This window comes from Octopus bimaculoides, chromosome 9 (assembly GCF_046866305.1).
Source record: "Octopus bimaculoides isolate indiv1 chromosome 9, ASM4686630v1, whole genome shotgun sequence".
In the NCBI taxonomy this organism is placed as follows: domain Eukaryota; kingdom Metazoa; phylum Mollusca; class Cephalopoda; order Octopoda; family Octopodidae; genus Octopus; species Octopus bimaculoides.
The window spans coordinates 67,590,299-67,614,458 of NC_142936.1; the positions used below are offsets into that span (position 1 = coordinate 67,590,299).

Consider the following 24,160-nt stretch of genomic DNA (forward strand, 5'->3'; position numbering starts at 1 on the left):
GGGTTGATATAATCAACTTAACCCCTCCACCCGAACTTGCTGGCCTTGTGTCAAAATTTTAAATCAATATTGATAGATAGATAGAGACAGACAGACAGATGTGCATAACTATAAATGTGTGTATGTATTTATATATCTATGTGTATCATTTGATGAGAATAAATTTGTACTCGACCAGATACCTACTCACATGCACACACACGTGTATATATATATGTGTGCGCGTGCGTGCGTGCGTGCGTGCGTGCGTGCGTGCGCGTGTGTGTGTGAAGTTTGGTGATATTATAGCCCATGCAACCAGAGAGTTGTTGGCTGAGATGTATCCGGATATAGGTTGTTTGTCTGGTATCAGTTAAAGAAATTTTTCCAGATGTCGTTCAAAGGTTATGTGCTCTTTTCTTTCTCTTTTGATCTGTACTGAGGTAAGATTATACAGGAGAGGTTGTTAAGGAAAAGTCATTGCGTTGCACTGTGGCTATGCGTTGTGAGTCTGACATGTGAATAGAGGACGTATGGCACGATATCCTAGTCTTGCAAAGAATTGCATAACTGCTAGCGTACTTGTGCTTTTAAAATCTTATAAGTTATTTCATTATCACAAAAATTGACTCTTAAAAGACGTAATTTTACTGTGAAAGTTGTATCTCTCTCTCTCTCTATGTGTGTATATATATGTATATATATATATTATATTATATATCCTTCAGGTGACTGCCTAGTGTCATCCTACAACACCATAGACCTTGGAGCAATTAAGAATTTAAGCTGGAGTTCCCACGTAAACTGCAAGGTTGACTTGGCTCGCAAGATGTGCTCCTGGATTCTGAGAACGTTCCAATCTTGAGATGCATACACCATCATCCTTCTCTACTCTACTTTCGCCCTACCACACACACACACACACACACACACACACACACACACACACACACACACACACACACACATATATATACATATATATACACACACACACCTTAGACCGTGTTATAATATAAGCCATCAAATGTATTTGCATACTGTTTAATGAAAATCTGTTGTGGTGTAACTTATAAATACCATTACATTATTTATTGAAACGTAGAAATGATTCGTAAAACAAACCTCAGAGCGCCACTAAACAAACAAGCAATAAATAGACCAGGAAGCCCAGGGTAACCAAGCACCTCCATTACGAAATATGGTATGATCTGCAATTAAACAGAAACATCGATACTGAAATAATTTATAAATTTTAAGTACACAGAATTACGTTTGCAGTTATACAATAAAAATCGATTAGGTTGAAAGCATCTCTACTACAATATATACATAAGATATATATATATATATATATATATATGTTGTCAAATCTGCGTTCTTCCGTATAGTAACGTTCGATATTTAAGTTATTTTATTTTTAAGCGTTAAACTAACACATCTATAGGACTTATCCCTCCCGTGCTGTCCTCTTATTATGATGAATATATTCTAATCAGTCAATAACAATTATTTATGAATTTGTACTCTTTAGTTTTTTTAGTAGAGGAAATATGGTTTTCGCTCAATAAACACATGTGTTCTGTTTTATTTTAGTTGAATGTAATCGGATCGGAATAACGAGTACTTTTAGTTAGTGTATCTCTGCGATTTAATCCAAAGGATTTGGAAAGAACACTAGCAAGGCCTCCGAGACAAGTGTACAAAAGCAGGATATTTAAACCACACCTCATGAGTTACTGTGCTATAAATATGAACCATTTATGTCTATGATTTTTATTCTATGATTGCAAACGCAAGCCAAGATCAAACAAATACATAATACGATTGTTTAGTTTATGAATTCTTTTTAAATATCAAATAATTCTACCTGATTAGTATTCTCAATTTGCTTTGAAGTCAAAGGATCACAACCTTTTGTTGCATAGAATGAAAAAACAACAATTCCAGTTATACAAGCAAGGAATATGAAGAAGGAGACAGCTCCGATGTTGATCAGTATGGATCTAATGAAATATAATGTCGTATGAACAAGAGAGAGAGAGAAAAAAAAACTATGAATTGTTGGTTGATATTTGTTTTCCGGACAACTGACAACTGTTTCAAATATTATTAAATTTCTATTACATCACAAAAATTAACTTTCTTAAAAGACATAATTTTTCTGGGAACATTGTGTCGTCGTCGTTGAAGCTGTTGAGTCGCATGCAAAGTCAAGTCGAGCAAACTCATGATATATATATATATATATATATATATATATATATATATATATACATATATGAATAGAGGTTATAATTTACTGAAATTTTGCACCATATTTTTTAATATGTACTTTTTTTAAGAATATCTCTTTTTTTCTAGGGTGAGGTTTGAGAGAGGAATTCTGCTGCTAGTTATTGTAGACTGAATCCACGAAATAAGTACTCAGTTCACTTTCCATTTATGCGGAAATTATTTCATTTCATTCAAGTCACTCATGTCAATTTTACTATTCGTTTTCAGATCCGTTTCTATGTTCTTCCAAACATAAAATATAGACTTTAGATTATCTTTATGCATTCATACAAGTTACACTGCGGGTTTTATATAAAAGGTTCAGATACAAGCAAAATGAGATTACATAATTTATATTATTTGTTTTAGATATAGATAGTATTAAGCTCTTGGAGGCCCAGTGGTTAGGGCAGAGGACTCGCGATCATAGGATCGCGGTTTCGATTCCCAGACCGGGCGTTGTGAGTGTTTATTGAGCGAAAACACCTAAAGCTCCACGAGGCTCCGGCTGGGGATGGTGGTGAACCCTGCTGTACTCTTTCATCACAACTTTCACTCTTACTTCCTGTTTCTGTTTTGCCTGTAATTCAAAGGGTCAGCCTTGTCACACAGTTACACGGTGAATATCCCCGAGAACTACTTTAAGGGTACACGTGTCTGTGGAGTGCTCAGCCACTAGCACGTTAATTTCACGAGCAGGCTGTTCCGTTGATCAGATCAACTGGAACCCTCAACGTCGTAAGCGACGAAGTGCCAACAACAACAAAGTATTAAGCTCTAAAATTATAAAGTTATTACGAGTCAGGCTGAAACTGGAACCATAGCTCTCAAATTTTCCCAAACTAGAACTGCATATTGATATATCTCAATAAAAGGAAAAATGTCACAATAAAAGTTATTAACGTTAACGTAAATATGGCCCGAGAAATCAACACCTGTAGGCTTATTAAAACTGAGGTGGCAATCTTCAAAGAAAGTGTCCCAGTTTTTTTCCTGGCGAAGCCCAATGATTCTAGATGGATGGTTTGCAATTATAAAAGCTGGCAAATGCAACCTTCGACCAGAGTCACTAGCTGCCTACGGGGATTTATGTTCCTTGTCTCAGCGAGTACTTTTCCTCCCTTTCTTTCACTTTTCTTATGTAAAATGTTTATTCCATATTAGACAAAAAGCGCTCACCTTGTATCGAGTAACATCTTAAGTTCATACAATGATTTAAGTTTCTTACACTACTTTCATAATATTATATACCAAGTTATATAAATATAGGATATTCCTAACCGTCATGTTCGTTGAACGTTATTCTATTAATTTATGGGATGCACATTTGTAAGTATAATCAATTGGAGCTTGAATCATCATTCTCTAAAGATTTGAGACTATTAAGAATTTTGAGCTGGTGAAATATTAACTTCAAATAAACGTTAATACTGACAATACACAAGATTCTTATAGGGAATCTCACGTTATTTTTTCATATGTATATTTGTACTTTGTACATATGTATACGTGTGTATGCATGAGTGTATGCGAGGGTGTAGAGGACCCTGAATTGAGGTAGTACCTTAAGTGTCTGGCAGGTGCTGCTTACCAGGAATGGTCAGGTGGAGAGGAATCACTAGTCCTCATTCAACTCTTAGTTTCTCACTTGATGGCTCCTAACGTCATACCCAGATACTCCACTTCAGATGGTTGGCTGAACCCAAGTGAGGAATGGTGTTAACACTGCACCAGCAGGCGAAAGATATCGGATAAGGCTTCCCAATGAGTCACCAGCCAGGGCAGAGGAACCTGCTCAGGTTAACAGGGAAGTGTTCGAGACCAAGGTATGTTTCAGGTAGATGCAAGCGTTTGTGGTGAACAGCTTGGAGAGGAATGGGCGCTCTCAAGCTAACTTGACCATAATATATTCATGATGATGACGCCTTAGACCAGAACCCATACCGGATCGGTCGTCGCCCGGATTGACATCAAAACGTGAATAGGCCTCAATTTCGCCAACTCACAGAAGGTCAAGAGAAGAGGCGAAATCTAGTTGCAACGTCATCAACGAGTGCGTCAACGACCACACGGTCAAGGAATAGAAAGGAAGAAAGGAGTGTGTGTGTGTGTGTGTGTGTGTGTGTGTGTTGCGAATTTATTTGGTGCATTATTATTTCATAGTAGATGACAATGATGGCAAATGAATATGAAATTCGCGTAGGAGTGGATGTATTTGCAGAATTAGTTAAACGAGGGATTTACTGTTGTACAACAACTATTACAGCTCACAATCTGGACCAGTGTCTGAATTTGGATGTATCTTTTAGTTCATGAACTGAGATGATTAGTTACAAATGGACAGAAATTACATTCTGTCGGGATGATATGGTATACATAACCAATATCCAGATGGGGTGGGTCCTGGTGATGAAGAATAAAATGTACTTCCTAAGAGCACAAAAATGTCCTAGCAACGGTAGATTGATTTCACCTCGGTAGAGTAATATTTAATCTACAGGGTCATCTCATCCCTACTAGTTATTTAAGAAAACGGTATTAGCGATATAAATAAAATGAAATAACATCATCCAAAGATTGAAAAATATTGTTTCAATCTTGTGTTAATTTAGCTCGTGTTTAATAGCATTCAATAAGTGCAAGGGTTTCTGTTGATGAATAATTTTAATTTAATAAATTGTCACCGAACTTAATATTACTGCACATTTCAACATTTATATTACTTTCTCCTGATTATTTATATATATTTTCAAACAAATCTACATACAAACTACACAATATTTAATCTTACTCTTTTTTTCTTTCAACTTGTGTCCATGTTGTAGTATCACTTTTCTATAGAATTCTACAGATTTTGTAAAGAATTTGTATAGATTGCTTTTAAATAGAAAATCGTCGCGTACAAGGTGAACAGTGAGAATCAGAATGACGATATGAATATTCATTCTTAATATGATTTGAACGTAAATATGCTACTCGTAGTTGTATTTCGCCATTGAAAAACAACTCCTTTCCGAAGACTGTGTGTTCATAACGCACTCGATTCATTAGAGCAAGATGACTTTGGGGTGTTCATTCTTTCGGCCTTGTATCACCTTGGGCCAAAACCTTGGTTTCATTAGTCCGGGGTATCTCTGGCCGATGAGGCATAACAAGGTCGAAACATCGTGCGTTCCAATGACCTCCTAACCCTAATGAATCGTGTGTGCTATAAAGTTACATAGTCTGAAAGGAATTACTCTCAAATGATGCTATACAACAGTGACAAGTATATTCAAGCTCGAATCTGCAGGAACATATTAAGAATATGTAAGTCATCATATTTTTATATATTTTGGATAAAAGAAAATTATGACTTTGGAGTGAAAGAATCACCAAACTGAATGAAGAAAATTAAATGTGTATAGTTACGCATAATTTCAATTGATGGGCCTTTTGTTACTAGACACAGTCTTCTCTTTAAATTGTGCGTTTCGTGTGCTAGCACACAAAGGGAAAATGTTCGCACACGTTCTTTGCAACTAGCACACAAGGGTAAAAATGTTTCCAACACAAAATCGCTTTTTTTTTTAATTGAAAAAATCTGAGCGTTGGTTACCCGCATGGATACATGTACATTGCATAAGAAAACAAAATGTGCATACAAGCATATTTCTGCGCCCAGCCACTACAAAACATTTATAGGGAACATTGATTAGAAGTATCCGTTAAAAAGATACGAGACTTGTTTACTTTTCTCCTGAAGGTGCGATAATCAAAATTATAAACTTGTTGAAATTTCTTTCTCACTATTTGTTTCCTTCCCAAATTTCTATTCCTCCAATTCCTGACCATTGCACATACTATATTCCATAAAATCACATGCTTTGTTCAGAAATACGGCGTCAGGGTTGCTATTGATTGATTTTTGCTCACAACTAAATATCTTGTCGACAAATATCTTTATCTATGTGATATTTTCCTTAATATGTTATTACATACGCAAATACGTTTTATTAGTAAGATAATATTTCTAGTTATGATTCTAACACTTGTAATCTTTATATATTTTTCAGATACTGAGGTCATTTGAAACTGTTAAGTTGAATAAGAACAAAATCGAATTGCAAATCAATATCGTTAAAATGACATCATACAAACGGGCTTTTCTCAGGCTTGGAAGAGAAGAGTATCTTTGGACACTCGCCTGACTGGTGCCAAATGTTGCCATCCAGCCAATCGTTGCTCCACAGAGTAGATTCCAAAATGTATGTCGAATGGTCGGATCTACACGAAATCTGAAAACGGTGAAATGTTATAATCCTTTATTCATTTCGTTGTGTCAAAAATTAGCAGGAGATATATTAATGAATATTAAGGTAATTTAGTTTGAGAGTTCAATTAACAAAATCATAAACTTACTCGTTAAAATGGATTCTTCCCCATTGCTTGTTTACTTCCCAAACATGTTGTATTCCTCCAACAATTACTGTACCCTAAAGGACATATCAAAACAAGAATGATTTTATCTTTTAAATTAATAAATATTTCACAATAAGGATTTTAAAGTTAAGTGCTATATATCACAAATTTGGAGGAAGTAGTCGATTACATGGATCTAATACATTACTGGTATCTTTAGATATAACGGCAGTTAACCTAAGTTGCAAGCAGTGGTAGCCTGTTATAAATAAACAGTGCTTTGTTAGTTTGAAATAATGAAATAATTTCCCATGTTATGGATATTCAGATATGTGGGGGACATCCATTCATTGTTCTGTGAATGTTTTGCAAAAGGGAAAGGATTAAACCTGTAAATTTTTACCTAAAATCTGGTGCAGAGATCTGAAGGCAGTTTCATAAACTAGGTATGTGGGAAAGACCACTTATATTTTAGATTAGAGACTTGGATAGACTCAGTCTTCGTTATAATTTAGCGCTATCTCGATGTGTTGAGTACTTTCCTTTGCTTAATTGCCATTCACATTAGTATAAAACAACCTGTCATTTATATACACACACACACACACGCGTGCGTGCGTGCGTGCGTGCGTGCGTGCGTGCGTGCGTGCGTGCGTGCGTGCGTGCGTGCGTGCGTGCGTGCGTGCGTGCGTGTGTGTGTGTGTGTGTGTGTGGGAAGAGAGAGAAAGAGGAAAAGAAAAAGGTGTTGCGAGGGGTTTAGATACTGACCTTGATGACAATGGCCAGTAGTCCTGCTAACATTATCAATGCTTGGAAAACATCTGACCATACAACAGCCTTCAGACCACCCTAAATAATAACAACAATGATAATAGTATATATAAGTATGTATATATATATGCGTGTGTGTAAAACGTTGAAGAGGAACACACGAGTAGATATATATATATATATATGGAAAAAAGACAAAGTAGAAAATGCTAAAATACTTTTATAAAGAACATTATACACACACACACACACACACACACATGTATATATATATATATATATATATATATATATATATATATATATATATCACTGGAGCCAGTAAAAAGTGTAAAAATGAAAGAAGTAATAATTCTTACCAAACAAGTATATATAGTGGCAACTACTCCAACAAGCAAAATGGTGGCCCTTTCCGGAAGTTCAGTTACTGGAGAGAGGAAATATAACACAACTACCTTTGAAATTGTCAAGTATTAGTACGGCTTTATAAATAGCATTTTTAGTATTAGTATGATATTATAATTGACATTTATAATATAAATGCGGCCTTGTGAACAACAATTAGCATAACTTTGTATTAAATTTCTTTAAATATAGCGCCAAATAAATTGAGAAGTTATGCCACTGTAGTTTTCAATGATCTTCCGTAAATATTTTTGTAGCGAGCCTCTTGTTGATTTTTTTAAAATCAGGACACTCGAGCTCCCCAGCTCAAGACCATGCACAGTCTACCATCGTCACCATAAATGGCATTAATGCCTACGCGAATATAGCTTGATTTATCAAATCGGTTGGTGTCTAAAGTCCGCTCGTACGTTCTAGAAAAACTCCGTTAGGCTATGACAAGCTGGCGAATTGAACCTCAGGTAGAGTTATCCAGAAGCCATATCGCTCTTTCCCTCTACTTCTTTTCACTTAACATGCTTGTGTTATATTCGACTAAACGTACAGACCTTGAGTTGTTATTCCGAATCATGCATGCATTACTTGCATGCTATAGTTCTCCCTCTCTCTACTTATCTTGTTCGTAGTAACTGTGTACAACTTTCATGTAATTATCTAGCATTTTGTATTACAGAACACCTTTAACTATTCCATGCGTTATATCATGAATTCTGTTCCACTAAATCAAATATTTGTTCATGTGTAAATGTAAACGTTCCGGATTAAAAAAGAAATATACGAAACTCAAATGTTAGTGTGGTCATTCTCAACCTTACACGCAGATTATCTGATATTGTGTATTACCAACGACTAATTAATTATTAAGACCAACGAAATTTCTGTATCCTCTTTTCAGTGTGATGTTAAATCATATATTCTTCGCAGGTGTTCACAATGTGAGATAATTTGCATGTGTAGACAATGACCACACTAAAACTTAATTGAGTTTCAAATATTCTATTAACCATAAATGTATATCTAATAAATTAATGGAGCAGCTTCAACGAACATAACTGTTAGGAATCTTCAGGCTATAATTTTCTGAATAGCATTATGAAAGTAGCGCTAGGAATTACAACCACTGCAAATAAGTAATGTGTGTTACTTAACACTACGTTGCAAGGATAGTTGTTTTTTGTCGAGTACGACACAAGCATGGTTCACAGAAAAATGAGAGAGAGAGAGAGAGAGAGAGACCAACTCGCTGAAATTAGTAACATAGTTTCCCTTACATTGCTTAGTGGATCTCTGGTATAAAGTTGAATCTAGCTATGATAGTGGTAAGCTAAATTCTAGAATCTTCGACCAAATTGCTTGACGGGAAAACTCACTGCGTTACTTTGAAATTTCCCGTGTTAACTGTCGGTCAACACGTGTTGGTTGATCAAGCCATATTTACGAAAACATTAATACCTTTTATGGTGACACTTTTCCTTTTATCTTGATACATTAGTACGTGGTTCTAGACTAGAAAAATTGGGAGTTATGGTTCAAATCTCAGCTGGAGTCTTGTTACAATCTAAAAGATACGCTTTTGGAGAAGCAGAAATTCGTTCCATACAAATTTCTTTATTTGACTAATATTGGTCTCAAATTTTAGCACAAGACCAGCAATTTCGGGGGAGGGGAATAATCGATTACATCGACCCAAGCGTTCAACTGGTTCATATTTTATTAATGCATGAAATGCAAAGTCGGAATTTGAACTCGGAACGAAATGACGGACATTTATTTGACTAATATAGTCATGATTTCATGATTAACTTTTTAATTTAAATTTATATAGAACGAAGAGCATAGAAAAATATCTGTGAGATAGATGGTTTAGCCTTTACCTGCATGTAAAGCTGTTGAAGGAGCATAGGATGCGATACCCAGGTAAATGACCTAAAACAGTGAGATATTATTTGTTACAATTTAATAGTTTCAAAAATTAACATCAACTTTTCACATTAAGCAAAAATAAAACGGCAAAAATGTTTCCTAAAATATTTTCGCACGAACGATTCTTTAGATGTGATTCGATTAGACTTAATTATAAGTTGTTTTTTAAGTAGAACAGGAAATTTTGTGTCCAAAATATCCGGAATCATTTTCCGTTCATGATTTATTGAGAGCACTTTTACACAAACATAGAACTTAAGGAAAGAATAATTATTAACAATAACCATCAGTTTATCCTACTGTTGCACTTACACTGCAATAAAAAGAACGTAAGAGAGATTCATTGAAAGACCCGTCATATATAAATCAGAATTAGTTGAAGTCTCTTACTAAAGGTAAATATTAGTTACCGCTATATCTTTTTGATTCAACCAGTCTATCGACTAATTTTTTCAGTCAATTACATATTAGAATATACGCTATGTCAATATCTGCTGACATTCTCTTGAAACCCTTCCATTAACGTCCATATAATTATATGTTACGCTCATATCAATGAAGCTATTCTTCCAGTTAGATGAATTATAATATTTGCATTTCATGAAAATATCAATACAACATGTCGTTGGGTTACGTCAGTAAATTTTCAGTTACGAGATAAAAAATATCATTAAAATAATTATATCAAAACTTTTGCAGAAAGGCCGCAAACAGAGAACTGGAGGCTGCGAAGTGAGTCAAGAAAAATATGGGAGTGGTGGTGGATTTCTGTCGTTTGACAAGGAGGATTCAGTTGTTTGAGCAACCGAATTATGTGTTCCTGAATTAACGAGTAAGTGGCCAGCCAGTACATGGACATGTGTTCCCTTGACATAGTTCTCAGTTAGAATCAGCGTCACACATTGTGTATATAATGAGGCTGTACATTTCGAATAAAGGGTGAAATCCAGCCGACGGGCTTCTACAGTTTACGTCTGTCCAATATCACTCAAAAAACAAGGGTCCAAGAGGCCATTCAATGGAACCGAAGCCGGGCCCCAGAGTTGCGAATGTCTTAATTGTTCAGCCATATTGCGCTCAACGTAAGTAGAGTCTTCGTAATCTTCAATTGTTTACCTCATGTATGTAAACTTCGTGTATCTAACTTTTGTAACCTTCAATTGTTTATCTCATATATGTAATTTCTAACACTGCTAAAGAGAGAAATATTGCTTTATGCACCAACAAGCTTGGTTAGTTCTGATCAGACACGTAACATAAAAACAGTTGCGAAGAGTATTTGGCAGATTGGAATGAAATCAATATAATATTATTCAGAAAAAAAAAATATATATATATATATATATATAAAATTTTTACATATATATATATATAAAATTTTTACATTACCTGTTGGATTGTACAAAGTAGAGTAGCTATGAGTTTGACTGATACAGACTGGAATCGTCTCTCAAGATACTGCAATTGAAAGAATGTTTTAAAATCGCGAATAAAGTTTAAAAACAATAAACTCAACTGAAAACATTTTATAATTAATGACATGGGTGGCGGCTAAGGGTAGCAGCCTGGCAGATAAAAATACTCAGTGAGATTTCTTTTTTTCTTTACGTTCTTTGTTCAAATCCCACACAGGTCAACATTGCCTTTCCTCCTTTTATTTCAGGATTGGTAAAATAAGCACCAGCCAAACACTGGGATCGATGTAATCGGTTTTCCCCTCCCACTGAAATTGCTGACCTCGCGCCGAAGTTTGAAGCAATTATATATAACAATGTATACAGCATGACGTGAAGGCATATGGCCTAGTGGTTAGAGCAGCGGAGTTGCGGTCGCGGGTTCGAATCTCAGACCGGGCGATGTGTGTGTTTAAGAGCGAAACACCTAAGCTCTACGCGGCTCCGGCAGAAGGTAATGGCAGAAATTCTGCTAACTCTTTCTCTCACTTTTTCCTCCTGCATCTAGCAGCTCACCTGCGACGGACCGGCGTCCCATCTAGGTGCGGAACCTATACGCCAGTGAAACAAGAGAAACCGGCTTTTATGAGCCAGCCTTGTCTCGAGAAGGAACAAACAACAATATACAGCATAACAAATACCACTTTACATATATACATTATATCCAAAATTGTATATACATTACACAATTATATATGCAACATTATATTGGTTTGTTAGATAAGTTCGTCCGTTTCTTTCACATGTTAACTGAATTAGCATGAAAAATATTTTTTGTAGTGTTTTAGGGAATTGATCCAGCAGATGAGATACTCTCATGTCCCCTGTCTCCATCACAGGATGGGTAAGGTCCAACAACTTGATGCATGGATACTACACACTCTGAACAAATGAAATGAACTCCAACGATCTTCTATCATAGCCAGTTTGCTCAATTCACTCCAAGCTATTCGTTGACACAGAAATTTCTTTGCTACATCGTCACCGGCGATGGAAAATTGTATCTATCTCAATACGAAGTAAAGGAAGCAACACCTCGAATCAAGCGAGAGCTGCATCCTTGCATGACAATAAGCTGTGCCTGATGGGAATGAGAAGGACCATTGTTGAACAGAAAAACAGCAATGGGGCAGGTGCACAAAATACCAGTTAATGATCGTCTTGAGAAATTGCAGGAAGTGATCGACAAATGTATGCGTGGGTCGAGGATCGAAAAGCGTACGACCTAGTTCTACACATAAGACTCAAGCTACGCCTAGAACTATTGAAGGTCTCGGAAAAATCTTAGGTGCCCATTATAAAATGCAGTGCGACATTGGTGAGTAGATTTAGCGCAAAGAAATTAAAGATAAGCAAATATACAGATCAAAAGAGGAACCTTTCAAAGGGACAGCTTCTCTCCAACCTAGTTTATAATCGCCTTTATTCCTTTGTTGATCCTATTAAGCAAAACTAAGGAAGGATATTCACTCAAAAGCAATTTTAAAAGAAATACAGGAAAAGTGAATTATCTATTTATGGATACTGTAAAGTTTTATAGTAAAGACAAGATCCCAACAGGATTCTTTTTTTACAAATTGTAAGAATGTTTAATAACGACATCAGGGTAGCTTTCGAAATCGAAAGATGTGTTATGAAAACTATGAGCCGGTGAAAACCCATAAAAAGTACTTGAATAGATCAATCTATTGAGAATTTAAAATCATTAAATGTAGAACAAACAAATATGTAGGAATGCTGGAAAACGACATCTTCGGCAAATAATATTTTTGCGAAATGCATAAGATACTAAAATCCAAAGTGAATTCGAGAAATATCCCACAAGCAATAAACTTGAGGGATGTTATGACTGATATGGAACTGTTGTTATTGAATGCAGAAAGAATGAACTGAAGGAAACAGACAGAAAAACGAAAGTAAGCTCGCAATGCAGAGGTGCATGTATCCCTAATCTGATGTGGAGTAGTTATACTGGGAAAGTGCAAAAGAAGAGAGAAGGTTAATGCGTGTCAAAGAGGTAGCTTAAACAGAGAAGACCAGTCTAGGTTCAGATAAAGAAGGAAAAAGAAGAAGCAATTAATAAGGGAAGAAATATGTACATAATTTGTAGAAACGAAAAGACAAAACAGGAAAATCTGAAAAAGAGGAAATCAAACTTTGAAGATAAGGAGACTCAGTGTTTTCCAAAAATACGAAAGCGAAATGGGACAGCAATAGCTCCTAGTTATGGCTAAAGAAAAGGGTGTTGCAGTAAGAAACTGAGGAAATGCACTCGTTAGAACAGGAACAATGTGTAAGGATAAACTGACCCAAACAGACAATAGCAATTTTTAGGGGAGCGGGTGGTCGATTACATTAAGCTCAGTATTTGACAGGTACTTTTACTAGGTATCGTGTTGCTATTTCTAGCAGCAAAAACCAAAGGTTCGTTCTGTTGTTTGACGGATTATTATTATTATTATTATCATCATTATTATTGTTGTTGTCCTGAAATTTTGGGATGGAGGATAATCTATTACATCGAGCCCCAGTGCTTGACTGGTAATCTATTAAGTAATCTATCGAACCCGAAAGGATGACAGGCAAAGTTGACTTCTACGGAACTTGAAATCAGAACGTGAAGACTGACTAAATGTTCCTAAGCATTTTGTCCAGCGTGCTAACGATTCTGTCAGCTCGCTGCCTTAATAATAATCCTTTCTACTATAGGCACAAGGTCTGAAATTTGGCGGAGGAGGCTAGTTGATTACCTTGACCCAGTGTTCAACAGGTATTTATTTTATCGACCTCGAAAAGATGAAAGACAAAATTGACCTCGGCGGAATTTGAACTCAAAACAAAGACGGACGAAATGCCGCTAAGTATTTTGTCCATCGCGCTTAACGATTCTGTTAGCTCGCCGTCTAGATAATAATAATAATATTCAGGGACCTTTTGAGCGGGATGGGTTACTCGACCTGAAGAAAATTCTAACTGGGCCCTATTTGCGAGGTCATGCGCTGTTTATCTTGATATGAGATCACCATGTCGTGCACATATGGTTGAGATGCATGTGCCTGGTGTACTCTTATCAGACGGGTAGTCATAATGGGTATAATGGGCTTCGTATATTTTACCCCGGTGTCACTTTGATGGCATACACTGCTCTCTCACTCAATAATAATAATAATAACAACAACAACATTCGTATCAGAAGTACAAGGCCACACATTTTGCGACAGATTAAACTGACTCCTCTGTTGATTCTAGTAAAATTATAAAAAAAGATCTTATACTTACTTCGTATGAACTGGTTAATTTAAGTGGGTACATCAAAGGTACAAAACACAAAGAAGCCAGAAGACAGCCAAGACATGCACCAATGATATAAATCATATACAATGTGCCAGATGTGTACATTTCAGCTGGAGTCCCTAGAATCATAATGGCGGATATAAAGGATGTCATTATAGAAATGGCTATTGGAAGAAGTTGCATATTTCTATTGCCCGTCAGGAATTCTGTGGTTGTATTTTGGCGAGTGCCACAGAACGCATAGTATATTCCAATTAGCACCGAAATAATGAGAACTGCTCCGAAAATAACATAATCGTAGACAGAGAATTGGTGACGCATTCGATGCATTTTCACTCAGATTAATCTATTGGAATCATTAATATATATATTTTTTAAAGGAAAATCGTTCGAATTAATAAGATCATCAATTCGCTTGCTTGTTCCCAGTCGCCCAGATATACTTCAAGTGTTACATATTTTGTCGGTAATATATTCTTGTGTACCACGAAATAGTTCAGTCAGTTTGTTCTGTAGCCTGACACATTCTTTCGTCATCTAAAACGATTGCTTAAAGCAACATACCACCTTTCGTCATTTTTCATCTCAAGTTTCATTTGATAATGTTTATATAACTGCTCCTGGTATTCTCCATTTTTTTCCCCTTTTATCTCGCTTGCGCTTTTTGTTTTCAATTCTATATTTTATTTATTAGTGTGTTTGTGTGCGCGTGTGTGTATGTGTATGTGTGCATTCACGTTTTTGCCTTCGTATTTTTGTTTTTAGTCCTATATTCTGTGTGTGTGTGTGTGTGTGTGTGCGCGTTTCCATTTCTTGTCTTCACACTTCAAATGGCGTTACATACACTTTGTTCTCGGCTGTCAATGGTCAAACTGCAGTTCAAGAAATTAATTTGTCTTAACTGACAGCAACCTGAACAACTTAAAAAGTAAAATAAAGTAGGAAGAAAACGTCTGTGTTTCCAATTAAAAGCCTTTGTTGTTGAAATCAGTTTTAACAATGTCTGCTAGACTGAAGTGTTTATGAAAGTGTATGGCATCTCTCAGTCAGAATGTTTTACAACAAGATTCAGTTTCGTTTACCTTTGTGAATGTTCAGCTGCTATAAAGAAGAGGTTTCCGTCAAATATAGGTCGGTTTGAGAAAGAAAGAAATAATCAATTAAAAAAAAAAGAAAAACAGAACACTCGAAAAAATATATATAATTTTAAAATATGATTACTACATTTATATTTATACATGCTTTATGCACAGCTTACATACATGCATGTTTGTTTGTGTGTATGTGAGTAAACAGAGCCGTCTTCAGGCATATGCACACTGAGCAGTTGTCCCGGGGCCCAATTCTGATCTGTGTATGTTGTAGCTTTCGTCAATAAATAAATACTACAGCGACCCATTGCATTGATTTTACCGGCGGTCTATAATGCTGCTTAAGACGGTGTGTAGATATGTCTGTTTATGAAGGTATCTTCTATCTTTTACTTGTTTCAGTCTATGGCTATGTTGGGACACTGGTCTGAAAGGTTTAGTTGAACAAATATTTTTTTTTTATTACGAAACCGCTAAAGAACAGGGACGTAAACAAACTATCACCGGTTGTTAAACGAAGATGGGGGACAAACAACACAAACGCGCATATACATACATACACACGTATATATATATATATATATATATATATATGTATATATGTATATATATATATGTATATATAAAAAGTTAATTGCAGAATAAAACCGTTAGGTCATCGACTCCAAAAGCCGTAGCCCACCAATGACCATACATAAGTACAGCAAAAACCAAATTAGCAAAGGGAAGTCAAAGTTTTTATACATAAGAATAATATAAATAAATAAACTGCAATTAAAAAGTTGATTAAAAATATTAGAGACCGGTACAGATATAGTAGAATAAAAATATATATATAGAGAAAAAATAATATAGAGAAAAAAAATAATACATAGGGAGACGTAGTAAAACAGTTCATTCGCTGAGGCCAATAAAAGAAGTTCAAGATAAATAGTACAAAAGTTCACTACCTCCCTCATGACAGCAAATTTAGTAGGTAAAATCCAATTTCATAAACAGGAATACCGAAGTGCACGGGACAAAACAACAACAGAACATCCAATGTGTGGCAAAGTAACAACCATATTTCACCATCCCGCAGGTAACATCAGTAAAATCAAACCATAAACATCATTTACAGTGGATAATAAGTATAGGTGGAACACAAACGCAGAACACCTATGGCCACTTCGGGGGTATATCACCGTATTTAGGGCACAATAGAGCACAAATTGGTGATAACTCCTTCTTCAGGGTAAAAAAAGACACACAGACATCACTTTCTTTATTTGGCACTTAGGCCTTAACACAGAGGGGGACATTACAAGGACAGACAAAGCAATACAGTACGTGGGGTACAAAGAATGAATGATGAATGAAATGAATTACTTACAATGAGGTGATGAAATGGCTTACGAGTCCCCCAAAACTCGCAGTTTCATTTCACAGTTCTCTCATACAGTTAATAATCATGTTTTTTCTTTAGCAATTGTAAGTGGCCACAGCTCCTCTACCGTGACTACACTTGGCAGGGTGGCGTAGCCCACGTATAATCCACTTATTTGAAACTTGTCCGGGTGTATCTGTTGCAGTCTCTGCATCACATGTTCTTCCACCAATATCGATTTCTTATTTTCCTCAAACGTTTCAGGGTCCAGTTTAACCCTTACTAAACATTTTATTTTTGCAATTGACTTATTCAATATTAAATCCTTATCGTAAATAATCATTGTTTTGATATTTTTAAAACCAACTCTTCCAATTACCTTTCCTTCCATCCTTGCTCTTGTCTGCTCGTCTGTTATCTTGTTCGACCATTTCCTCCTCTTTTCCTTTCTTTTCACTTTTTCGTGCTCTGTATCTTGGGTTCGGTTCTCAGCCTCGTCTTTCTCGGTTTCCATTTCCTTCTGTCTTTTTTTTCCTTTCTTTTCTTGGAGGTTCTTTGGCGGCGATTCAGTCCACATACGCTTTCTATCTGTTCGTTGAGAAATTTTTTCGCACTCTACAGTTTCCGCCTGTTTTTCTCCACCACCTCTTGTACGCCTTCCACCATCTCTTCACAGACCTCTATTTCTTCCACTGGTACTTCTCTGCGGGGGCACACCGCCTGCATGTGTCCCCTACTTTTACACTTATAACAGATTGGAGGTCTCCCCTGCACCACAACTCTTAGTCGTGCTCCGTCGGGGAGCTCCACCTCCTCTGCTATATTGTGCAGGTCTGGTAAGGTTATGTGTACGAGTGCATCTATACCATATCCCCACCAGTTGATCTCTCTCGATTTTTCTATTTTCAAAACATCCACTTCGTCCTTGCAATTATGAATAACGGCTGTAACCAGTCATTCCGGATCTATTTCGGGAGGTGCCCGTCCAATTCTCACACGTGCAGCTCTTCTTCCACAATTGGTAGGTAAAAGGGCCCACCTAGCCGTTCTTAAGGGTACAGTGGAGTGCTTTTTCGCCTCTTCCTCACTCGCAAATCTCACTTCCACCGTACCGAACTTCCTTCCACGTGCATAGAATGTTGTTAATTGTTTGACTTCGCTTAGGCACCGCTCCAATTCGTCCGTCTCTGCCACTTCTATTTTCTTTGTTTCAACGTTAAGCGATCTGTATGTTATAATTTTCCTCTCGGCTCGCTCGAAAACTTCCTTCGGCGGTGTTAATTTTAAAACATCACCTTGTTTCGTGAATAATTTCTTGTATTTCTCCAATTTTGTTTTATCCACGTGTATCTCTTGCATTTCCATTGCATTGGCAGACAAGTTTCTACTTGCTGCCGCAGCATACGTTGCTTCTTCCATACCCGATATGGGCAGGAAAACAATTTTCAACAATAAATATTAAGGAAAATATTTAAACAGTTCTTAAAACAATTTCAACAGAACGCAAATCAGAGAAGTCACCGCGTTAAACGCTTTCTTCAACCAAAATCAAAAAAACACGCCCAACATCAACGAAGTCACCAGTCAAAAGGTATTTTTTTTATTACCCACGAGGGGCTAAACATAGAAGGGGACAAACACAATCGGGGAACTAAAATTATAAAATGGAGGTATAATGAAAGAAACAAAATAAAAGAATGAATTATGAAAAAGATGATATAATGAGGCGGAATGCTCACTCGACCCCCCGACGTCGAGTGGTTACATTGATACCGTTTTGTCGTTCAATGCCTTAAATCTAGCAGTTCAATTCCATAGACCTCTTTTAGTTCAGTATAATTAGTCCTTTTCGGCAACTTGTCTCTATCGCCGATGACTTTCCACCAATCAATGCCTTTATCATTCTTTTTTACTATTTCCCATTGTTCTTTGTTTACCAAATAACACATCGTAGTCTCACCATCATCATCTACGAATTCTACTTCCACCATATCCTTCCAATCGTTCAACCTTTTAAACATGTCATCTACCGCGTTCTCATACAGAACGCAAGCAAAACAAACAGGGCTAGGGGGAAATCTTATTTTCATCGTGTGTGTTTGTATTTTTTTTTTTCAGTTTTCTTGTTGGAGGGGATTGGGTAGGTTTGGTGTCTGTATGGGTAGGGTGAGGTGGCAAGGGAGCGGATGGGCCCTGGTTGGGTTGGGGTTCACAATTACTTACTTTCTTTCTTTTCCTTTTTTTCCTCCTCACGGCCGTTTCCCATTCCTTATCTTCTGGAGTTTCCTTTTCCACTTCTTGTGTCCTCTCTTGTGGTGGAGGCCGTCTCTTCTCTACCATTTTGGGTGGTGTAGTGCAGTTCGCTCTTATGTGTCCATTCAGGCCACATTTGAAGCACCGTGGAACTCTTCCTTCCACCCTAACAGTCATAGTTATTTCATCCATGGTTATAGACTCTGTAATCTTTTCTACCGTTTCTTTTGACCCTTGGACTATCATCTCCAATTGCTGACCTCTCCAGTTAACGCAGTCTTTTTTCCTGGCCTGGAGCACTACGATGTTGTCCTCATTACCACAGAGGACCGCATCTGCCACCCTGAACACATCAATCTCCGGTGGGATTCCTTCTACCGTGATTCTTGTCGCTCTCCTGCCTCTATACGTGGGCAACAGCACCACTTCTTCACTTCGAATTGTTGTAGCTGCATGTTTCCTTGCTGCTGCTGCATTCCGGAACCTTACTTCTACTGTTCCAAAAGTGGAACCTCTAGCCAGGTATGCTATATCATCCCAAATCTGCCTCAAGGCCTGTCCTGTTTTCTTTGTGGTGACGACATCAATTTTTCCCTTATTTATCGAATAGGTTCGATAACTTATCGTTTTCTCCCTTATTCCGTCTTTTACTTCTTGCGGGGGCTTCAGCTTCACTTCGAACCCGTCTCGTGTCATTTCACTTTTATACTTTCCTAGTTCGCCGATGTTCAGTTCCGTCTCCTTACACCTTGCTGCATCAGCAAAATTCCTGTTCCCTGCTGTCAGCATTTGGTCCATTCTTTTCACAGCCTCCCGCAACTCCTCCTCGGACGAAGACATGTTTGAATAACTGTCTTCAGACATTCCTTAACCGGCCGTCTCCTCTCTTACGAGAAGAGAAAACACAACCAAAACACGTAAATACTGAAGCCGCTGCTACGCAGCTAAAAAAATTGTTATTTTTCAAAATTCACCAGCACAAAATTCAACGACCAGTCAAAAGAATTATAATTACGAGAGCAAGCTTAATTAAATAATAATATGGACTAGACCAAAAAAAAATAATAATTTTTGTATACCCTTTAGAATAGTCAGGCAGGTCTGGTAACTAAAACTATTAGGTTTCAAATCCAACGTAAGCCATGATGAAAAAAAAAAAAAATACTACCATTGTATCCATATTTTTATTATTATTTTAATATCAATATTTTTGTCTTTTTATTTTTATTTTTATTTCTATTATTACCATTACTATCACCATTACTACCATTATTACCACTACTAATACTATTATTTTTGTTCTTATTTCTATTTTTATATAGTTTTAGGAAGGTGGAGGAAAATTTATGATTGCAAAAAGGGATTACCTCGATAAACTTATTCAAGGTTTTCGGCCCAAAAGACCTAAGAATGGAAAGGGATTCCCTAATGCATAATAAGCACTTGCTAATATTAAATGTTTTGTTGTCCCGTGTACTTCGGTATTCCTGTTTATGAAATTGGATTTTACCTGCTAAATTTGCTGTACTATTTATCTTGAACTTCTTTTATTGGCCTCAGCGAATGAACTGTTTTACTACGTCTCCCTATGTATTATTTTTTTTCTCTATATTATTTTTACTATATATATATTTTTTTATTCTACTATATCTGTGCCGGTCTCTAATATTTTTAATCAACTTTTTAATCGCAGTTTATTTATTTATATTATTCTATTGTATTTTTAATCGATTTTATTCTTATGTATAAAAATTTTGACTTCCCTTTGCTAATTTGGTTTTGTGGTTTATGCAAGACATTTTAGTCATCACCGGCATCCGTCGCCATTCGCAGTCGTCTTGACCGGGTCTTGCTACTGGATTGAAGATGGTCATAGCCGAAAAAGAGAGGTTGATGATGCGCAACACGTTTTCGCTTTAAACAAATCCCCCACGCGCGTCATCAATCATTCTAAAGGACACCTAAGACGTCGTCGTCTCGACGGATGAACATAGATGGTGAATGTGTATACGAGGAGGTGCTGAAAAGTTCCTAGCTTAAAGGGTATCGCGAAAGGCCTGGCTGGAGGCCCAAACTTCTGAGTTCTTTTACAGAGCTTAGAAAAACTGAAGGACCGCTGCAATAAGTGTGTGAATCAGAGAGGGGAATATGTTGAATGAAATCATAATCAATTGATCCTTCTGTATTTTCTTTTACCCAAAGCCAGGAATTTTTTCGGCACCCTCTCGTAAGTGTGTGTGTATGTGCGTGTGTGTGCGTGAGTGCGTGCGTGCGTGCGTGTGTGTGTGTGCGTGTATGTCTCTGTGTGTGTGTGTCTGTGTGTCTGTGTGTGTGTGTGTGAATGTATGTGCACTTACCACAGGCCAAACTTCTGAAATATTTTGCATAATTTCACAGTTCCGTTAATGGTTTGTAATTATACTTTTCTAATTAGTCGTATTTTTGTGGTTTCGTGAAGCCCCACATGTCGTCAGTTATATAACCAAGCACTTTGATAATCACCTGCATCAATCTTAATTTAGAGTCGGCTGAAATATCAGGAGATTTCTAATTTGTTTGTTAGAGATTCTTTCTTATCTTTAGCATTAATAAATATTTGCTGATTCGACGAGTTGACGAGAATAATTAGAGCACTGGCTAAAATACCATTGAGCATTTCTTCCTCTTTAGATCCAGGGTTCAAATCCTGTTGAATTTGATGTCAGCAGATTTCTAATTAGTTTGCTATGAGTGTTTACTTTTATCTTTAACATTATGTTAACATCGTGAAGGTGCAATGGCCCAGTGGTTAAGGCAGCGGACTCGCGGTCATAGGATCGCGGTTTCGATTCCCAGACCGGGCGTTGTGAGTGTTTATCGAGCAAAAACACCTAAAAGCTCCACGAGGCTCCGGCAGGGGATGGTGGCGAACCCTGCTGTACTCTTTAACCACAACTTTCTCTTACTCTTACTTCCTTTTTCTGTTGTGCCTGTAATTCAAAGGGTCAGCCTTGTCACACTGTGTCACGCTGAATATCCCCGAGAACTACGTTAAGGGTACGCGTGTCTGTGGAGTGCTCAGCCACTTGCACGTTAATTTCACGAGCAGGCTGTTCCGTTGATCGGATCAAATGGAACCCTCGTCGTCGTAAGCGACGGAGTGCCAACAGCATATGTTAACATCTGTTGAACAACTGATTTCCACTATTACTGTGCAAACTTTCTTTTCTCTTTGTCTCAAATCATTAAGCCCGGCCTTTAATGCTTATATTTTACAGAGATGCTTTACAAGAAATTTCCACCAGTATTCTTTCAAATTAATAATGGGCATCCCCTCCAGGTCACTATAGTTTTCTTATATTTGTTATTTCTTATATGACTTCAATATTCACCTCTCGACGGATTTCACAGTACAACTTTTTTCTTACCATGATATTATTGATAATATCGAGATGACATTTTCAGATTGCTGATTTATGGTGTAGATCACAGCTTTAGCTTTAATTTCAAAGCCTTTGCCTTGGTTGTCACGTTATATATTATGTTTATTATTTCCTGCTCTAATATTGCTAAAGTACGCCCTTGAAAGTGCCGGATAACATAACCGACTTTGGTTTATATACTTTATTATCACAGTGGAACTGACTGATAGTATAGCTTACTTTGGTTAGTCTAGTTTACTACGTATTCCTTATAAACTACCTGACAACACAGCCACATGGTGTCATGATAATCTTGTTTTTGGTTTTTCTACCTCGCTATCACATTAGAACCAACTGACAACGTAACCATGCTCGCTTTTCTTCTTCCTTTAATAGGTAGAAAGATTTTCATCCGATGTTCTACTATATAATGCTGTGGCTCAGTGGTTAAGGTATTCGGCTCACGATTGTAAGGTCGTGAGTTCGATTCCCGACGGCGTGTTTTGTCTTTGAGCAAGACGCTTTATTTCACATTGCTTCAGTCCAATCAGCTTGCAAAAATGAGTAGTAACTGTATTTCAAAGCACCAGTAGCAGCAGCAGGAACTGCATTGAGGCAAATATTCTCATTGGTTGTGGTAAAGGTGAGACCGTCTTCATTCCTTGCACACCAGTTATACCCTCTAATGTCCCATTCAAATTTAAACGGTTCCAGTTTCCTATCCGAGATTCTTTTGCCATGAGCATTAATAAAAGTCAAGGCCAAACACTAAAAGTTGCTGGATTGCAACTTGAAGAACCATGCTTTTCACATGGCCAACTTTATGTAGGAACATCACGTGTGCGAGCAAAAGCAGATCTTTTTGCTTACGCACCCCGAAATAAAACAAAAAAAAAACATTATTTATAAAGAAATATTTACTCTTAATGCAATATGAATACTTCAATAACTTAATTTTCATTACTATCATTACATTCAAGAATGAGTAAATTACCTACTTAAATGAAGTGTATTATATAATTGCCATTAGTGTATTCATAAATAAAATAACACATACAACTCACTTATTATTGTCATATAATAAACAAACAGAAGTTCGTGTATGAAATTGATCTTTATTCTACCACAATTATTACATGTTTGTTCTCATATCGATACACACATATAGGAGGAGTAAATTATATATGTAATAACACTTCGAATGTGAATCTCGAGAATGAGTAAAAGTAATTACCCGATCAACGACGGGTAATACTGCTAGTATGTGTATATGTGTGTGTGTGTGTGTGTGTGTGTGTGTGTGTGTGTGTGTGTGCACATATGTATATATGATTGGTCTCTGCTTTTGGGCGTTTAAATGATAACTTCCACGCCAAGTACGTATTTCTGAGAGGGTTTTTTTCTTTTCGTTAGTCTTCTTCAAACAGAAGACGGCAAATTGGTAGAGTCGTTAAAACGTTGGATAGAATGTTTCTTTACGATCTGAGTTCAAATTCCACCGAGGTCAACTTTGTTTTTCATCCTTTCACAATCGATAAAACAAAA

General features: G+C 36.8%; 1 protein-coding gene and 1 long non-coding RNA gene across 6 annotated transcripts in view; one reads left to right on the forward strand and one right to left on the reverse strand.

Moving 5' to 3' along the window:
* Positions 1–15,652, reverse strand: part of LOC106875320 (sodium-coupled monocarboxylate transporter 1) — a 38,610-nt gene extending 22,958 nt beyond the window's left edge. The window contains exons 1-9 of one of the 5 annotated variants that reach the window (XR_016243168.1): positions 14,490–15,648; positions 11,146–11,214; positions 9,708–9,759; positions 7,788–7,855; positions 7,426–7,506; positions 6,658–6,731; positions 6,393–6,533; positions 1,850–1,985; positions 1,105–1,190 (exon numbers count right to left, since the gene is read on the reverse strand). Coding sequence is in view for 4 of the 5 variants with exons in the window: in XM_052970725.2 (XP_052826685.1) it covers positions 1,105–1,190; positions 1,850–1,985; positions 6,393–6,533; positions 6,658–6,731; positions 7,426–7,506; positions 7,788–7,855; positions 9,708–9,759; positions 11,146–11,214; positions 14,490–14,834 (1,052 nt within the window). In the remaining variant the exon portion in view is untranslated. Of the gene's footprint in view, positions 1–1,104; positions 1,191–1,849; positions 1,986–6,392; positions 6,534–6,657; positions 6,732–7,425; positions 7,507–7,787; positions 7,856–9,707; positions 9,760–11,145; positions 11,215–14,489 lie in introns of all 5 variants that reach the window. The other 4 variants (XM_052970725.2, XM_014923406.3, XM_089357637.1 and 1 more) reach the window with 4 other exon arrangements.
* Positions 7,840–13,791, forward strand: LOC128248732 (uncharacterized). Its single transcript, XR_016243169.1, has 3 exons — positions 7,840–9,750; positions 10,456–10,838; positions 11,420–13,791. It is a non-coding gene; the product is annotated as an uncharacterized LOC128248732 (long non-coding RNA).
* Positions 15,653–24,160: the final 8,508 nt, after the last annotated feature.